Source organism: Pan paniscus, chromosome 17 (genome assembly GCF_029289425.2).
Source record: "Pan paniscus chromosome 17, NHGRI_mPanPan1-v2.0_pri, whole genome shotgun sequence".
Classification (NCBI taxonomy): Eukaryota; Metazoa; Chordata; class Mammalia; order Primates; family Hominidae; genus Pan; species Pan paniscus.
The window spans coordinates 79,051,123-79,069,026 of NC_073266.2; the positions used below are offsets into that span (position 1 = coordinate 79,051,123).

Sequence of the window (17,904 nt, forward strand, 5' to 3'; positions counted from 1 at the left end):
TTAAACAACAATAGATTAGTCTTCAGAAATAGCATTTTAAGTTCACGTTCTGCCCTGGAGCACTGTATTTATTTTGAAAAAAAAAAGTTCTGAAGATAGGAATAAATCAAAAAAGAGAACAACCAAAAAAATTGTATTTTACGCGATGGAATTTTATAGACAAAATTAAAGTCCTTGTGGAAGAGCTGTAACCACGTCAGCGTACTCCAGGCTTCTGAGCTTCCTGCATCTTGGGTTCTTCAACTCTAAAAGATCAAATAAGGGTTTTAAAGGGGATTGTCAGCAGGGTGTGGTGGCTTACGCCTGTAATCCCAGCACTTTGGAAGGTTGAGGTGGGTGGATCATCTGAGATCACGAGTTCAAGACCAGCCTGACCAACATGGTGAAACCCTGTCTCTACTAAAAATGCAAAATTAGGCAGGCATGGTGGCACATGCCTGTAATCCCAGCTACTTAGGAGGCTGAGGCAGGAGAATCGCTTTAACTTGGGAGGTGGAGGTTGCAATGAGCTGAGATCACACTGTTGCACTCTAGCCTGGGTGACAGAGCGAGACTCCGTCTCAAAAGATAATAGTAACAATAAAAGGGATTGTGCATGATGAACTAAATATACAAACATTGATCTGACACAGCACCTGAGAACCTTGTGTGGCACAGTTTCTTGAAAAGAATCAATATTGCCTTTGTACTCAAGAATAATTTTTTAAGGAAAAAAACAAAAGCCTAGGCCTCAGTTGCATGAATATTCTGATAGATAGATAGATAGATAGATAGATAGATAGATAGATAGATAGATAGATGATAGATAGAATAGATATATGGAATATATATGGAAGTTTGTGTTTGGAATACAAACTTGCTCTTAATTGTTGTGAAGTCCTTTCAAATGAGCAAGCACCTCTAAAGATAATGTGACCAACCGTCCTGGTTTGCCTGGGACAGAATAGAGTCCTAGGAAATGAAACTTTTCATTTTAGAACTGAGACAGTACCAGGCAAATTGGGCCCAGGAGTGAGGGGATTCCTGGGATCTCTCTAAAGACCAGGCTGATTGAAGGGTAGACAAGTTAAAGCCAAGTTTGCCCAGAATAAACGGGCAAACTATTATCAAACTGGCTTCCTTAACTATCTCTGCAGTGACTGATATCTTATCCTCTTTACCCAAAGTGTTGAAACTGACATTAAGACCAAGAACTACAGAACAAGACAAAGATTTCCCTTCTTTCCCGTTTACCTTTTTCCCACTTAATGAATTGGAGAATCTTCCCACCAGCCATCAATATTGGGCATCCTTTTGAACGTTGACATATTTTGAATCTTGAACCTCAGTGGCGAATCAATTTTCCTGTCATTGCTTTTCAGCCCCTGAGTTTTGAAACCAAGAAAAGCTACACCTTAAAGGTGGAGGGAGCCAATCCTCACCTAGAGATGCGTTTTCTGAACTTGGGCCCATTTCAGGACACAACAACAGTGCACATCAGCGTGGAAGACGTGGACGAGCCCCCTGTGTTTGAACCTGGCTTTTACTTTGTGGAGGTGCCTGAGGATGTGGCGATTGGAACAACCATACAGATCATTTCTGCCAAGGACCCAGATGTGACCAACAACTCAATCAGGTTTTTCCACAGATTTCACCTTTTCCTTATATGCTGGAATCTTCCCTTCCCTTGTATGTAATTTTCTAGCACTTTTCCCTTTGTTTCTTTCTTCTCTATCCCATTTCTGGAGACTCTCCTCTTTGAGTTTTTTGTGTTGTTTTTTTTTCCCTTAAATAACATGGCCTTGCCAGGTTATTTAGAAGTGTCATTATGTTTATAACTCACTTTCAATTGGTTGAGACACACATACACACACACACACACACACACCCCTTAGTTCTCAATCATGGTCCTGTTGACATTTGGGGGTGGATAATTCTGTGTTGTTGTGGAGGGGTTCTCCTGTGCACTGAACCATGTTTAGCAGCATCTCTGGCCTTTACCCACGAAATGCAGTAGCACTCTCTGAGCTGTAACCACCTAAAATGTCCCCAGATATTGCCAAATGTCCAGGGAAGTGGTGTAAAATCACCCCAGGTTGAGAGCTACTGATTCAGATAAAGTATAATCAGACACACAGATGTCAAAATGTTAAAATCCATTGACTCTCAGTGGTAAACATAAAGGAAATCATCATGCATTCTTCCATCTTTTATGAATCTTTGACATGTTTTACTTTTTAAAACTGGGGAAAACAATATATACTACATATATTCCACATACTATAGAAAGAGCAGACATAGAAACTACTTCTGTTGTCAGCAACTTCAATGCCTTGTAGACTGGCCAGACAGATGGGTCTTTGTATGGCAATACCAAGTATCTATCTCTCCAAACCATGTTTTGGAATTAAAGATTCCAACCAAGATGCTCCCGCTCAAGAAGATGAGAACTGCTCTTACAGTCATGGCCATCTCTCATCAACTGGAACCAAAGTGCAAATAGTTGATGGACAGGTTGACACCACAACCTTCCAGAGCAGCTGCCAAACCTATGAAGCTTGACACAAAAGATCAGAATTCCAAGGCTGTCGGAAGCCATCTGTCACATCAATTGTTGAAAGCCACACAGTAAAATGAATCTGGGGCTTTAGTGCAGATAACACATTTTAAACATACCGCACTTTATCAAATGCCTTTTCTGTCAGCTGGCTGCTTCTCTCACCTAGTGCTGTTTTGTATTTAATGAAAACGTGCTTCTGTAGTTTAACAAGAATGGCTTTCTCCAGAGAATAACCATACTAGGGGCAAATTCACTTCCTCTAACCAACCAGTAAACATTTTACATGTTCAGGCATTAAAATGGCAAAAACGATTTTATTTGAATTCTGATATTTGATTTTTTCAAAGGCAACTAATGTATTATATAACAACTTTATAGATGTTGTATTTCAACCTGAAGCTTTTTAAATATAAACTAGGATGGGGAGAGATTAGTCAACCATATTATCCCCAAAGCAATCACAATGAAAACAAAACATTGTGTGTATTTTCAGAAGCCAAGAATATATACCTTCTGACCCTAATTTATTAATTATATATGTATTAATCCACCATAGGCTAATTAATCTATTCCTGTAACAAAAGACCCTATGAGAGAAACTTTAAAGAATAAAACTTTCACCACTGGCATGAAGTAAAATGAGGTAGACAAAATGAAGAAATCTTGTCTGGCTAACAGAAAATGCTGCTTCAGATGATGACCAATTGAAAACTATCAGTTGGCCAGCACATCTGTTAGCATCAGGGAGGTTCATATTGGAGTGTCTGGCTACCCCACTAGAACCCAGGCAGGATGAATGCAAGAGTGAACAGGCCAGAGGCACAGGGCAGGGTCCACTGGGCTGTTCTGGGGCAGGACTGCAGATCCTGAGATGAAAATTGGTGAGAACAAGGCCACAAGGCCAGAGGTAATAAGACATGGCTCAGGCACAGGGGGCAACGTGAAATTCCAATGATCAGATCTGGGGATAATTCTCCCTCTGCATTTTGGTTACAAAGAAAGAGAGGAATTCTTATTGCTAGGTATGAGGTCCCTGACTCTTTGTACTATCCAATAGCAACAAAGAATGGTCCCTGAACCCAAGAAGAACACTGGGGGTCCTAGCCTCTCAGAGGGAAAAGCACTTAAAACTCAATGAACTCCCTGACTCTCATTTCAAAACCCATTTGGGAATTCCTTTCTTCTGTTATCTTTCACCAAACTGCTCTTCTTATCCTTATTTTTCATATTAAAGTTACTTTCTTTTAAAATAATGTGTATAGTTATATGCTGCATGGCTAATTCATCATCTGCATTTTTGTTACGAAGAATAAATGAGATTTATATTCTTAAAGAGAAAATATCTATTAAATAATTCAAAAAATCAACACATCACTGGAAGTTAAAATGTTACAGATAAAAGGCCATTTAACAAATTATTAGGACTTTTATAATCTCCTTTCTAGAAAGTTGATGGTGTGTTCAGGAATATATGCTGGTCCTCACTTATTTATAATCCCCAAAACAAAATCTCCAGATTTAGTGATATTTACATGAAAAGACAATGTTTGGATCCCCTGAATTTTTAATACATGCTCAAGGACTTTTTGGCAGGCAGGATACTGAGCCATTTGGCAACTGAAAGAGGCTTCTGCTGATGTGGAAACTGCCTGCCCCCCAGTTCCTTCCCAGAATGTGTGTGGATTTAACCAGCCTGCTCCTGACACCCCACCTCCAAATTGCTCCCAAATTCAGAGGATGTCCCCAGCTAAGTGACAAGCAGGGAGTCCGGAAAGCACCAGCTACTGCTGGCTCTGGGCAGCTTTGTACCTGCATGATGCCGATTCTGCTCACAGAAGGTTAGGATGTAATGGTTAAGAAAAGAAAACCACCTACATAATTCATGAGTGTGTCCCAATTTCCTCGTTTTCCATCTGTATCTACACCTTTAATTTTTCTCCTGCCTCCTGAAAATTAACCCAGCATCCCATTCAGGGAAACAAAGGCTATTATTCCCTCAATTCCGGCCCCATTGGGGAAATCAGAGAGGGATTCCCCTCGATGAGGGAGGCTTCTCTGAGGAAGGCTCCTGGTGTGTCAGCCCGGCAATGCTGTCAGGGGTCCTGTGGGTTAGTTATTTCTATCACTCCCTCTCCCATGCGACATTCACTATGGTGCCGTAGGTCTGAGTATAGAAAGCTGCTTTCTCATAGGCTGCCTCTCCCCTTGGCATCATGCCTGCAGCCTGGAGAGCTGCCATCAGGGACATGGCTCCGTGTACCACATGGCTGGCTCTCTGCATGTGTCGGGAGCTGAAAGAGAAGACTGTCATGAGCCAATCGGTGTTTTTTTATTTTATATTAGAGAAAATTCAATTCTGAAAATAGTAAACTTTAAAAGTAAATAACAATTTATGCTTAAAAAGTAAGAATCTAGTCCATTTTAAATGAACTCTGAAGCACGTGTTTTTCTTTATTAAAAAGGCAACTATTCGCTGTCACTCTGATGTGATCTGGCTCTGTGTCCCCACCCAAATCTCACCTTGAATTGTAATAATCTCCATGTGTCAAGGGTGGGACCAGGTAGAGATAACTGAATCATGGGGGTGGTTTCCCCCATGCTGTTCTCATGATAGTGAGTGAGTTCTCACGAGATCTGATGGTTTTAAAAGGGGCTTCCCCCTTCCCTTGGCACTCATTCTCTCTCCTACCACCATGTGAAGGACATGTTTGCGTCCCTTTCCACTATGATTGTAAGTGTGCTGAGGCCTTCCCAGCCATGCTGAACTGTGAGTCAAACAAACCTCTTTCCCTATAAATACCCTGTCTTGGGTATGTCTTTATTAGCAGTGTGAGAACGGACTAATACTCTTATCTTTAAAAGATAAAGTCTTGTTTCCTTAGACAATCTCTTATAGACTATGTGTCAATAAGGCAGCATGGCCTGGTGGCTGGGAGCAGAACCTGCAGCCAGACTGCCTGGGCTTGATTCCCAGCACTGTGACCTTGGGCAAGGGACCTAACCTCTCTACTCCTCAGACTTCTTACCTGTAAAATAAGGATCATAACGGTGCCTACCTCATGGTGTTATTGTAAAGATTAAATGAGTCCATATAGGTGATGTGTGCTGAGCAGTGCCTGGCATACAGTGAATGTTCATTAAATAGGGTCACAGGCAGAGACAAACATTAATTTTCTTCCTTAAATTTCCTAACTCTTAGGGAGTCATGGCTTAAATGATTCTGATTTCTCTAGCTGTTACTCATCAGCTTTCTCTTTAATTCCTAATTCCTAAATAGCCATCCCGAATCTCCGCAGAAAAAAATATACATTGTATTTGATACAATACATTTTACCAACAATAGCTATATATGCACAACTGTATACATGTGTGTATTGTTTGTATATATATACACACACACACACACATATATATATAAAACAAAAGCTTTACATCAATATTTACCCTTACTGCATGTGATAGTCTGGCATGCATATATTCTATTCTATTTCATTTTCTTTCTATGCTAATCATAACCCACCAAACTGATTTCACAATCCACTAAGCTACATCTGAAAAACAATGCACTATAGTAAAGAAAATGTTTATTCCCTCCAAAAGTGCTGCTTCTCCGTCTCTACAACGTTAAGATATGGATTACAGTTGCTGGCAACTTTAAATCAAATTTTGAACCCAATATATTTCCCAGTCCCTATTTAAATAATTTGTAAGAACATAGTAGTTATAACTTTGTATATATGGCTTCAAATCAAACACAGTAGTTATAACTCCATAAAGATGGCTTCAAGTCTTACCTCTGTAAATTATTACCTGTGTAATTGCATAAAAGTGACTTCAGCTAGTTGCAGTGGCTCATGCCTGTAACCCCAGCTACTTGGGAGATTGAGGCAGGAAAATCACTTGAGGGTAGGAGTTTGAGGAGTTTGAGGCCAGCCTGGGCAACACAGGCTGTTTAAAAGACTCTGTCTTTTAAAATTAAAAAAAAAATTTAATTATCCAGGTGGGGTGGTACCTGCCTCTAGTTCCAACTACTCAGGAGGCTGAGGCGGAAGGATCACTGGAGCCGAGGAGTTTGAGGCTGCAGTGAGTTTGGTCATGCCACTGCACCACTCCAGCCTGGATGACAGAAAGAGAACCCATTTCTAAAGAAAGAAAAAAAAGTGACTTATTTAAGCCTCAGTTTCCTTATCTGTTGATTGGGATAATAACTACCTCCCAGAGATGTTGGAAAAATTTTAAAAGAAGCTGTGTATTAAGTACATAGTAAAGTGCCTGATATTCAGCAAATGGCAGCTATTGTAATTACTGGTCTTTTAAAAACAGGGTTGTTTTCTTGTTATTGAGTTATTTATATATTTTGGATATTAGCCCCTTATTTTCTGAAAAGAATATTTTCTCCCAATCTGTGGGTTGTCTCTTCACTCTGTTGTTTCCTTTGTTGTGCAGAAGTTTTTAGTTTGATACAATCCCATTCATCTACTTTTGCTTTTGCATGCGCTTTTGGGGTCATATCCAAGAAATCATTGCCAAGACCAACATTGTGGAGCTTTTCCCCTAAGGTTTCTTCTAGTAGTTTGATGGTTTCAGGTCTTAACAGTTAAGTCTTTAATCCATTTTAAGTTGATTCTTGTATAAGGGGTCAGATAAGGGTCCATTTCCATTCTTCTGCATGTGGGTATCTAGTTTTCTCAACACTATATTGGAGAGACTGTCCTTTCCCCATTATGTGTTCTTGGAATCTTTGTCAAAAATCAGTTAATTCACTGCAGACCCATGAGTTTTTTTCTCAGCTGTCTATCCTATTTAGTTGGTTGATGTGTCTGTTTTAATTCCAGCTGTTTTAATTACTATAGCTTTGTAATATTATTTCAAAATTAGGACAAATGACCCTGTTAAAAAAATGTGCAAAATGCCTAAACAGACATTTCTCAAAAGAAGACATACAAATGACCAACATACATGAAAAAATGCTCAACATCACTAATCATCAGGAAAATGCTAATTAAAACCACAATGAGATATCACCTCACAATGTTAGAATGTCTGTTGTCAAAAACATGAAACGTAAGTGTTGGCTGGGGTGTGTAGAAAAAGGGAACCCTTGCAAACCGTTGATGAGAATGTTAGTACAGCCATTTTAGAAAACAGTATGGAGGTTCCTCAAAAAACTAAAAAGAGAATTACCATATGATCCAACAATCCCATTTCTGGGTATATATCCAAAGGAACTGGAATTAATATGTCAAAGAATGTCTCTACTTTCATATTCACTGCAGCATTATTCACAATAGCCAAGATACAGAAACAACCTTAGTGCCCATCAACAGATGAATGGGTAAAAATAATGTGGTATACATACACAATGGAATATTCATTTCAGCCTTAAATATTCAATACAGCTTTAGAAAAGAAAGAAATTCTGTCATTTGCAACATGGATGAATCTAGACGACATTATGCTAAATTAGCCAAGCACAGAAAGACAAATACCACATGATCTCAGTTATATGTAGAATGTAAGAAAGTCAAACTCATAGAAGTAGAGAGTACAATGGTGATTGCCAGAGGCTGGTGGGTAAAAAGGGAAAAGAATCAAAAAGTTCAAAGCTTCAGTAAGGGGTAGTAAGTTCCTGTGATCTATTGCACAGCATGGTAACTGTAGTTCATAATAATGTATTGTATATTTCAAAATAGCTAAAAGAATAGATTTTAAATGGTATCATTGCAAAAAACAAATACATATGTGAGGTAATAGACATGTTAATTAGCCTGATTTGATCATTCTGACGTATACATATATCTAAATACCACATTGTACGCCATAAATATATATAATTATTACTTGTCAATTAAAAAAATAAAAATGGCTGGACACAGTGGCTCACACCTGTAATCCCAGCACTTTGGGAGGCTGAGGCAGGTGGATCACTTGAGGTCAGGAGTTTGAGACCCGACTGGCCAACGTGGCAAAACCTTGTCTCTACTAAAAATATAAAAATTAGCCGGGGATGGTGGCAGGCACCTGTAATCCCAGTTACTTGGGAGGCTGAGGCAGGAGAATCACTTGAACCCAGGAGGCAGAGGCTACAGTGAGCTGACATCATGCCACTGCACTCCAGCCTGGGCAAGACAGCAAGACTCCACCTCAGAAAAAAAAAAAGAATTAAAAAATAAAAATGATAAAAATTACTTGGCCTTTACGAAGGACTACATAAGGTTCTCATTGATGGTTCTCAATCATGGCTACATATCAAAATCCCTTATGGAGGGTTTTTAACATCCACATGCCTGAGCCTCCATCCATATTTATTGAATCTTCCAAGATGGGGACCAGACGAGATAACACAGGTGAGATAACACAACAGAATTGGATTGCCAAATCAGGTTCAACAGGAAATATAGATCCTACCCAGGACCTAGTTAACTAATGGCTCAAATGATACAGACAACAGCAAAACATGAGTCATTCTCCCCTTGGAGAGCTCTGAAACTGTCAGGCACAGGTGCCTATAAATGTCCTTTTCTTGCATAAAGATGCATGTTGGTCCAGACTGAACATGAAAAGTAGAAGCAATGGACGAAGTGCATTGTTTGAACGCAAAGATCCATTTTTGTGATGGAACATTTGCTTGTTATACATCATTAATTACATAGCTTATATGACATTTTCCAGTAGGCTGTACCCCACAAATTTATAAACTCTAGGTTTATTTACAGTAAACAACCTAGCCAGATCCGGTCCATCCTGCTAAAAGCATACCACAGTTAAGGACTCTCTGGCTAGCAAATACATTACCATTATTGTATTTGCCAGAAGGTGGGTCATTAGCATGTTAAGAAAGGGCCTGGTACAAGGCTTCTTTTCTCAATAGTTGATACAAATTATAAGGACTGGAACCACTAAACTATACCTTTTCTCCTTTTCTAGTTTCAGATTAGCATTTGAGAACTCATTTGAATACAATTCTTTTTAAACAAATATATACAGGACTCGATACTCAGGATGTCCCAGAATTCTTGGGGTAATTCCAAGCATTACGTAGCATAAACCATATTTAAATAGCTTAAAACTTCCCCAAGACTGTCGGCACCCTGTTTATTTCATTTTTTGAATGAGAAAATTGAAGCAATATTTGTTTTGTTTATTGGAGGAGGAGGTGACTTTTGTTTTTGAACAAATAAAACCACGAATGCAGCCTTCCAGTAGCCATAACTCAGAAGTGGTGGAACCATGTTTCATATGGTAGGCACTCAGTTGTCTCATGTGGTATGCTGTCATATGCTTACCCAAATGCAAATGATGTACGTAATCCATGTTTCTGCAGATACTCCATTGATAGAAGCAGTGACCCTGGAAGATTTTTCTATGTTGACATTACAACAGGTGCCCTAATGACAGCAAGACCCCTAGACCGGGAAGAATTTTCTTGGCATAATATCACTGTCCTTGCTATGGAAATGAGTAAGTAGCACAGTAAGTTGGTCTCCATGCAGTGACAAAATATAGGTGTTATAGAAAGTGGAAGTTTCTAGAACTTGTTGTAACAAAAATTATATCCTTTAAGGGAAGAAATGGAAATCATGCTTTATGCAAGTAAGTAAATGCGTTCAGTTCAAATACTTTTTTGAGGCTCGCTTGTATACTTAGTCCTGTGCTAGAGATAAAAGCAAACAAAACATGGAAAACAGTGAAAGACAGCATTCTTATCCCAAGGAGCTATGAGGAAAAGGGAAGATTCCTGAGAAATCTAACAGGCTTTCAATCTTTAATATGATTGTGAATGTACAAAGAGTATAAAATATTACTGTATGAAAGGAAGCATTTATAACATATCACTCTTATTATACAAACATATACATATCCATGCCCACAAGAATTTGAGATACCTTACAATAAAAGGCAAATTGATTAACATAATAAACTTATAAATGGAATGGAAGATTAATAACTAGATTAATATATATTATAAACATAATAAAAATTAGATTATATACTACTACATTCCTTTTTTTTTCATACTGGTGATAGTAAAGGCTTAGAAAAATGGCAGTCCCTAACCTATTGGCTATATAACTAAACAGCCATTCAGGAGGGCAGTTTGGCAATATGTATTGAGATTCTCCAAAATATTTATACTCTTTCAGGAATTCTACTGCTAGTCATCATATTAAGGAAATAATTACAGATATCAACAAAGATTTAAATGTGAAAATTTCCACTGCCATGTTATTTTAAAATAAGGAGAAAATGGAAATTACTTAAATGTTTAATAATAGGAGATTAAATAAATTATGGTACAACCTATAGTAAAATGACAATATAATACAGATGCTTTCAAAACATATTCAATGACAAAGGATAACCTTACCCTAAAATATTAATGTTCTGAATTCAATCTTTCTATTTTGCTTAACTGTAACTTCTGTGTCGGGGGAGGGTGTATAACTCCAACTTTAGACACCCATGTTGTATAATGTCATATATCTAATGGATATCTCTGGTGGTAGGACTGTGGATCATATTCATGGATTCATCTATGCTTTTCTGGAATTTTCATTATTCCTTAGACAAACACCACTGTTATAATGAAGAAATAAATCTTAATTTTGCTAGCATATTATGGTAACCAAGCAATAGAAGTATTTAGGGGGGAAAGAGTAGAGCATAATTTTTTGGGAAAGAAAGGAAGAAAAATATGATTCAGAAGAACAATGCATTTTGGGATTTAGTAAAATTATTAACCAAGAAAAATTTCTGTGTCTCGCAATTTCTGTTTTGTCTCCTTGGGGTGGTGACCAAAACAGAAAAAGACAGGAGGAGCACTACCAGAGCTGTGAAACTGTCTCTGCATGGCAGTGCCAAGCAAAAGACACAGATCACAAAGACACAGCTCCCCATGAGTGACTATGACCCCAGCCAAAGATATGGATTTGGTGTGTGTTTGATCCTGTAATATCCTGTTAGTCCCTAAGCAGAAATAAATGTGCAGTGTTATCTTTATTCCAGTGAATAACTCGAAACCTTTGCAAATGTAATTCAAAGAACTGATGATTCCACAGGAAGAAGGCCAAGCAGTGCCACACAGTATGCATCCGATTGGCAATGGGCTCTTTTAAAGCCCAGAATACAGAACTGACCTGCCTTTAATTCCAAGACTTGAAGTGTGAGCCAAATGGGAGACTGAAAACCTCTTTTTAAGATTCGTTTTTTGACACTTGCTCCCTTTGTCTCACCCTTCCCTTCATACTGCTGATAGCAAAGGTTCACCAACACACACCTTGTTCTGTCCAAACTTCTCATGTCCGGCCACACTCTTAGTAGGCAACACATGGATCCTATGCTCTTGCTACCATCTCCATGTACTTCATCCTCTCCTTTCAAACCCAGACTCACCAAGTAAATACCTACTTCTTTTGTTTTTTTGTTTTTTTGTTTTTTGTTTTTTGTTTTTTTGAGACGGAGTCTCACTCTTTTGCCCAGGCCGGACTGCAGTGGTGCTATCTCTGCTCACTGCAAGCTCCACCTCCCGGGTTCACGCCATTCTCCTGCCTCAGTCTCCCGAGTAGCTGGGACTACAGGCGCCCGCCACCATGCCTGGCTAATTTTTTGTATTTTTAGCAGAGACGGAGTTTCACTCCGTGTTATCCAGGATGTTATCCAGGATGGTCTCGATCTCCTGACATCATGATCCGCCCGCCTCGGCCTCCCAAAGTGCCGGGATTACAGGTGTGAGCCACTGCGCCCAGTCATAAATACCGACTTCTAGCAAAGACCATTACTCTTTTTTTTTCCTTTTGGCATTACTAAACTCTCAGATTTGGTTTTCCTTGTGTTCCCTTTAGACAATCCCTCCCAGGTTGGAAGTGTTCCTGTCACAATCAAAGTCTTAGATGTGAATGACAATGCTCCAGAGTTCCCCAGATTCTATGAAGCTTTTGTCTGTGAGAACGCCAAGGCAGGACAGGTAAGGTGGCCTGTGGGTGGTGCACTCTGCTTAACCCCTAACTTCTGGAAACAATTGTTAGATAACCAAATTCACCATCAAAGCCATTTTGACTCCAGAAACGAACAATTCACAAAACAGAGTCCCTAATTCCCGTATATCAGGTTTCAACCATTTATTTGTTAAGACAACTATTTGAGGCTAGATGTGGTGGCTCATGCCTGTAATCCTAGCATTTTTGGAGGCCGAGGCAGGAAGATAGTTTGAGCCCAGGAGTTTGAGACCAGCCTGGGCAACATCGTGAGACCCAAGCTCTAAAAAAGTGAAAAAACAAAAAACTATTTGGAACCTACATTACCTTTTATGGCCTAAACAGCACTTTGAGGGTGGCCAGATGCACACAATGGCCGTATAAGGTATGTGTCCACCTGGAAACTGAATTGTGTAGCACCAATGGCAGTAACACCTGCTCTGAGGCCTGGAAGTGAGAGACCAGGAAGACCAGGAAAAGGAGGAAAAAGCTGCTCTTTTCCCGAGTGTGGTACCAATTCCTCAAAATATCTTGCAGTAGGACAAGTTTATTTTCTATATCTTTCCACCTCCCTTTCTTAACTTCTGGCAAGAAGTACCTTATTTAGGGACTCCCTGGCCTATCTCAGAATGCTGCCACCTAGAATGACCTACCTTCTCTCCTTCCTCAATTAAAACATCCATTTTCTTAGTGCTGCTCATGTCAGGTAAGTTTTGAGAGGAAAGTAATCCAAAAGGATAAAGGTCTACTTATTTGAAATATACCTCCATAATCTTCAGAGACATATTTGTGTATTTTTTAAGTATGCCCTTAAACCTAACTGAATATTTAGTTGATCAAATTCTAAGTGGTGTAATTGAGAAACATCTGGAACTCCATTTGGAGTGCCCATGTAGCAATGCATGTCAGGCTGTTGCCTGCCCTATAATCTGTCCATCTCCTCCATTCTGCTCCTGCTTTTGTAAGATGCTTTCCTCCCCTGTGTATGACCCAGCAACCCTACAGATCCCCTAATAGTCCTCATTTACTCCCCTTCCCCACCCCAGTGTATCCTGTGGTCCTGTGGATGCTGGTGCTGGATCAATGGGCTGGAATGGTTTTAACATGAAAGCTGGGGAGCGCATATTGATAAGACAGGGACTCATGCATTGGTAATTCTGGCCCCTGACTGTAATCTAACTTTGCCTTCATGTATTAGTCCATTTTCATGCTGCTGATAAAGACATACCCAAGACTGAGTAATTTATAAAGAAAAAGAAGGTTAATGGACTCACAGTTCCACGTGGCTGGGGAGGCCTCACAATCACGGTGGAAGGCGAAAGGCACGTCTTACATGGCAGCAGGCAAGACAGACTAAGAGCCAAGTGAAAAGGGAAACCCCTTATAAAACTATCAGATCTTGTGAGACTTATTCACTACCATGAAAACAGTATGGGGGAAACTGCCCCCGCAATTCAATTATCTCCCATTAGGTCCCTCCCACAACATGTGGGAATTATGGGAGCTACAATTCAAGATGAGATTTGGGTGGGGACACAGCCAAACCATATCACTTCACTTCTCTCACTCCCTGGGAGTAGTACCTCCAGCATCTTGCTGCACAGAGAGACTAGGTCTGCATAACCAAAACTTATGTTAGCTCCCTGAACTCACCAAAGATGGACTCGATGACACATCTTTACCATTTACTCAGCCAAAGCAAAAAGTGATTTATGTCCCTCAGGGGAAGAAAGATGTTCCATCACGATTCTGATCTAAATTTATCTAACAATCCTTGAAATTTGGTGCAATGGTCTATAGCCCTCCTAAAAGATTCTTTTCAACAAGTCTAGGATAATTCTCTTTCCACATCTAGTGAATTTCTAGTCTACTAAGACCTGAAATGTTATGCAGCCAATAAAAGTTATAATGCAGAATTTACAGTCCAAGAAACGATCCATGTTATTATAAGTAAAGAAGGGAGGTATAAAAACTACACCTACATGCTTGCAGTCATGTAAAATTATGACTGCAAGTGAACAATGATCGAGAGGGAAGATGCAAAAATAGTATAATTACTGTGCTAAGGTAGTTGAGTTTAAGTGAGGAGGTTTGGGTCTTTATTTTAATAATTTTTGTTTTATATTATAAAATTTATATATATGTAATATAAACTTATGTTATAAAATTATATGAATATTTTGTTATGATAAAATAAGCTAATTTTAATCTATAATACAAAGAGGGTGATAAGTAGCAGAGTAAATTAAACCTCCTTCCCCCCAAAATAAAGCACTCTTTTTTAAAGGGCTTCAGAGTAGGAGAGGTTGCATTCTAACAAGTGAAGAACATTTCAACGATCTCTCCTGTTTTTGTAATCAAACAAACATAGTCCCCATTTCTAAATGCATCTTTTAATAGTTTGTTATACAGTGATCTGAAGTACAGATCTTTCACTTCAAGTTCAGTCTGTCCCATTTGTCACCTTTAGGCCAAGATACTGAAAATATTAACCTTTGATTTAGGCTCTGGGAAATGTTTTGAAGATTTTTCAAAAGCATACAGCTCAGAGATACATCTGGTTTATAAAGAATCGGGCCTCCTTGTGTTTACTTGTTGGATACTATCGTCAGCTTCACGTCTGACAAGTCCAGATACATGCTTCCCTCTTAGTAAGCAGCCTTGAAGGAAGCCCATAAAGAAATCAGATAACATACTTGGTGATGGCCAAGGGCGGAATGAAACCAGCTGAGCAGAATATTGCACGACAAGTGGGGCTGAGGAAGAAATCTGACCTGCTGGGAGAACAGAGAGCAGGAGAGCGGGCCATGCGCTCCCAACCCAGACTTAGTGATTTGTATCTTCACTCACTCATGCTTTAAAGCCCTGTAAGCAACCAGCTCTGTGCCTCAGGCCCCAGTCTCACCAATATATACACAATACGCAGGCCAGATATTCTGAAACGACTTTCCCAACTATGTTTATCAAATTACGTAGAATCACCTATGTGTAACATGCCTCAAGAAATATGTTACCTCTCTATGTGTTTGGCACTACAAGCAAGCTGAAAAGTGCCGGCTCTGTCTCCAGGCGGGATAGGACAGGAGGGTAATCCTGGAGTGTGAGCAGCACTGATACTAGGATTGGCTGTGAGCAAGTTTATCTCCATTAGTCTCCTGGCCCTCACCTTCCTGGGAACTCCATTCCCCCTACTTTCAGGTTCAACAGTTGGGGTCTCCAGGAGGCATACCCTGAGATGGAGTTCCAGTATAAGGTGTTTATTAAGGAGGGCCCTTGGGGCCAGCACCTGTGGGAGGGAAGCTAAGGAAGCAGGACTGGGCAAAAGAAGTCCAGCTGCCATGCAGACTAACTGCCTCAGCTGACTTCTCAGAGAGTTCCAGAACTAGAGTTTCCCCAAGTTGAGATGGGATAGCCAGACCCGTATACTATCACATTAATTAGTCACTGGATGTCTGTCGCCCTGGAAGGATGTGGTGACCGTGGGTGTCTTAGTCGGTTTGTATTGCTATAAAGGATTACCTGAGGCTGGGTAATTTATAAAGAAAAGAGGTTCATTTGGCTCATGGTTCTACAGGCTGTACAAGAAGCATGGTGCCAGCATCTGCATCTAGGGAGGGCCTCAAGCTGCTTCCATGCATGGAGGAAGGGGGAAGGAAGCTGACATGTGCAGATCACATGGTGAGAGGAAGCAAGGCAGGAGGGGAAGGTGCCAGGCTCTTTTTAACAATCAGCTATCACAGGAACAAAGAGAGTAAGAACTCAACTCATCACCAGGACGACTGCACCAAAACATTCATGAGGGATCCACCTGGATGACTCCAACACCTCCCACCAGGCCCCACCTCCAACAATGGGGATCAGATTTCAACATGAGATTTGGTGGGGTCAAATATCCAAAACGTAGGAGTGGGTAGGTGGCTCTCTGCAATTGGCAATCCCTAAAGGGACTGGTAGGTGACGGGGAAAAATCCTTCATTGAAGGGGGATCTGAGCAACACAGTGTCCAAAAGGCCCCCTGATGGGAGCTCGCCCTACCACCACCCCCAGTTATTTAATCTTCAGCATATTGTGAGAGTAGCTTTAGCTCCCCTAATTTACAGATGAAGAAATATAAACTAAGCAAGCCCAGCTGGGACCTCAAACTGACCTTTGATGTCCTGGTTCCTATGGTGGTAGAAGCACAGCTGGCTTTTAAACAGCAGGATTGGCAAGTCTACAGGGCTGGGCCCAAGATGGGTAGGAATAGTTTGTGCTGTTGCTTGGTAGAAGAGGAAACACATATGAAGGAGGCTGCCGTTCAATACCTCTTCTGTATCCCCCTCAGCCTGCCAGCTCCCGTTCCAGTCGTCTGTTTCACACAGATTTCTTTAATAGCTTTTACATCATGGTCTCCACAGACTTCATGCAACTTACTCCTTTGAAAAACATTATGGAAAAGGCAAAACGTGGCCAGTGAGTCCAAGAGGAAGCCACCTGACCTCCTGCTCTCCCCACTCCAGAGTTCTGCTTCTGACTCTTGTCTGTTCTGCATTTCCACTCTGGGGATCCTGTGCTATCTTTGCTAGCTCTCCCTCCTGCCAACAAAATGTGACTCTCTGTGACCCATTCCCTCATGTCTGTTTTCTGTTAACCTGACATGGCCAATGCCGATGGGTCACTCACTTCTCTTCAGGTCATGGTCGTTCTTCAATAGGGGCTTCTTAAAGACAGCAATTTAGCCCTGAAATATTGGGCCAGTGATGAGGTTAAGTAGATGAGGTGAGAAGAAAATATGGGGTCAAGCAGGACTTTGCGGCACCCGAGCCCTTTAACTCAAAGTCTCTTATTTTTTAGACTGCCTAGAAACGGCTGGCCGTGGTGGAAGAATATATGTTATTTTGATGTCTAACATCTGAAGTATTTAGGTAACATTTATCCTATGCCTACTAACATACTCAAGCCCAACCCTAAAGCAAAATTAAATCCCGAGGTGTGTGATGGCATGGAGACTGTGCAGGGAAGTTTCACATGGAACGGGAGAGTTCCCTTATCCCCCTTGCAGAACAGGGGTGTGCCCTGCTGCTCAAACCCCTAGGGGAAGCATGCAGACGGGCAGGTGCAGAAGCCATGGGGAGCGCTTTTGGGCTCTGGCCCAAAGGCAGCGTCTAGGACTCCTGAAGCCCAAGTGGGCATGTGTGACAGTGTGCTCGCTCTCAGCTACGCCTTCTGCAGACGGCTTGTATTAGCTCAATAGACCCTCTGCCTTATCACAAGGACACAGGGCCAGTGTGACAGCCTGAGTTCTTGCCCAGTGAACTGGAAGAATCAGATCACACATGGGCTGGAAGGCTGAGTGCAACGTTTATTGAGTGGTGAAGGTGGCTCTTAGTGAAATGGATGGGAAGCCAGAAG

General features: G+C 40.7%; 1 protein-coding gene across 1 annotated transcript in view; it reads left to right on the plus strand.

The window, feature by feature from the left end:
• Nucleotides 1-17,904, plus strand: part of CDH20 (cadherin 20) — a 222,093-nt gene that overhangs the window by 193,060 nt on the left and 11,129 nt on the right. The window contains exons 7-9 of the mRNA XM_003827263.6: nucleotides 1,362-1,615; nucleotides 9,864-10,000; nucleotides 12,382-12,503. Of these exons, the coding sequence (XP_003827311.3) occupies nucleotides 1,362-1,615; nucleotides 9,864-10,000; nucleotides 12,382-12,503 (513 nt within the window). The remainder of the gene's footprint in view (nucleotides 1-1,361; nucleotides 1,616-9,863; nucleotides 10,001-12,381; nucleotides 12,504-17,904) is intronic.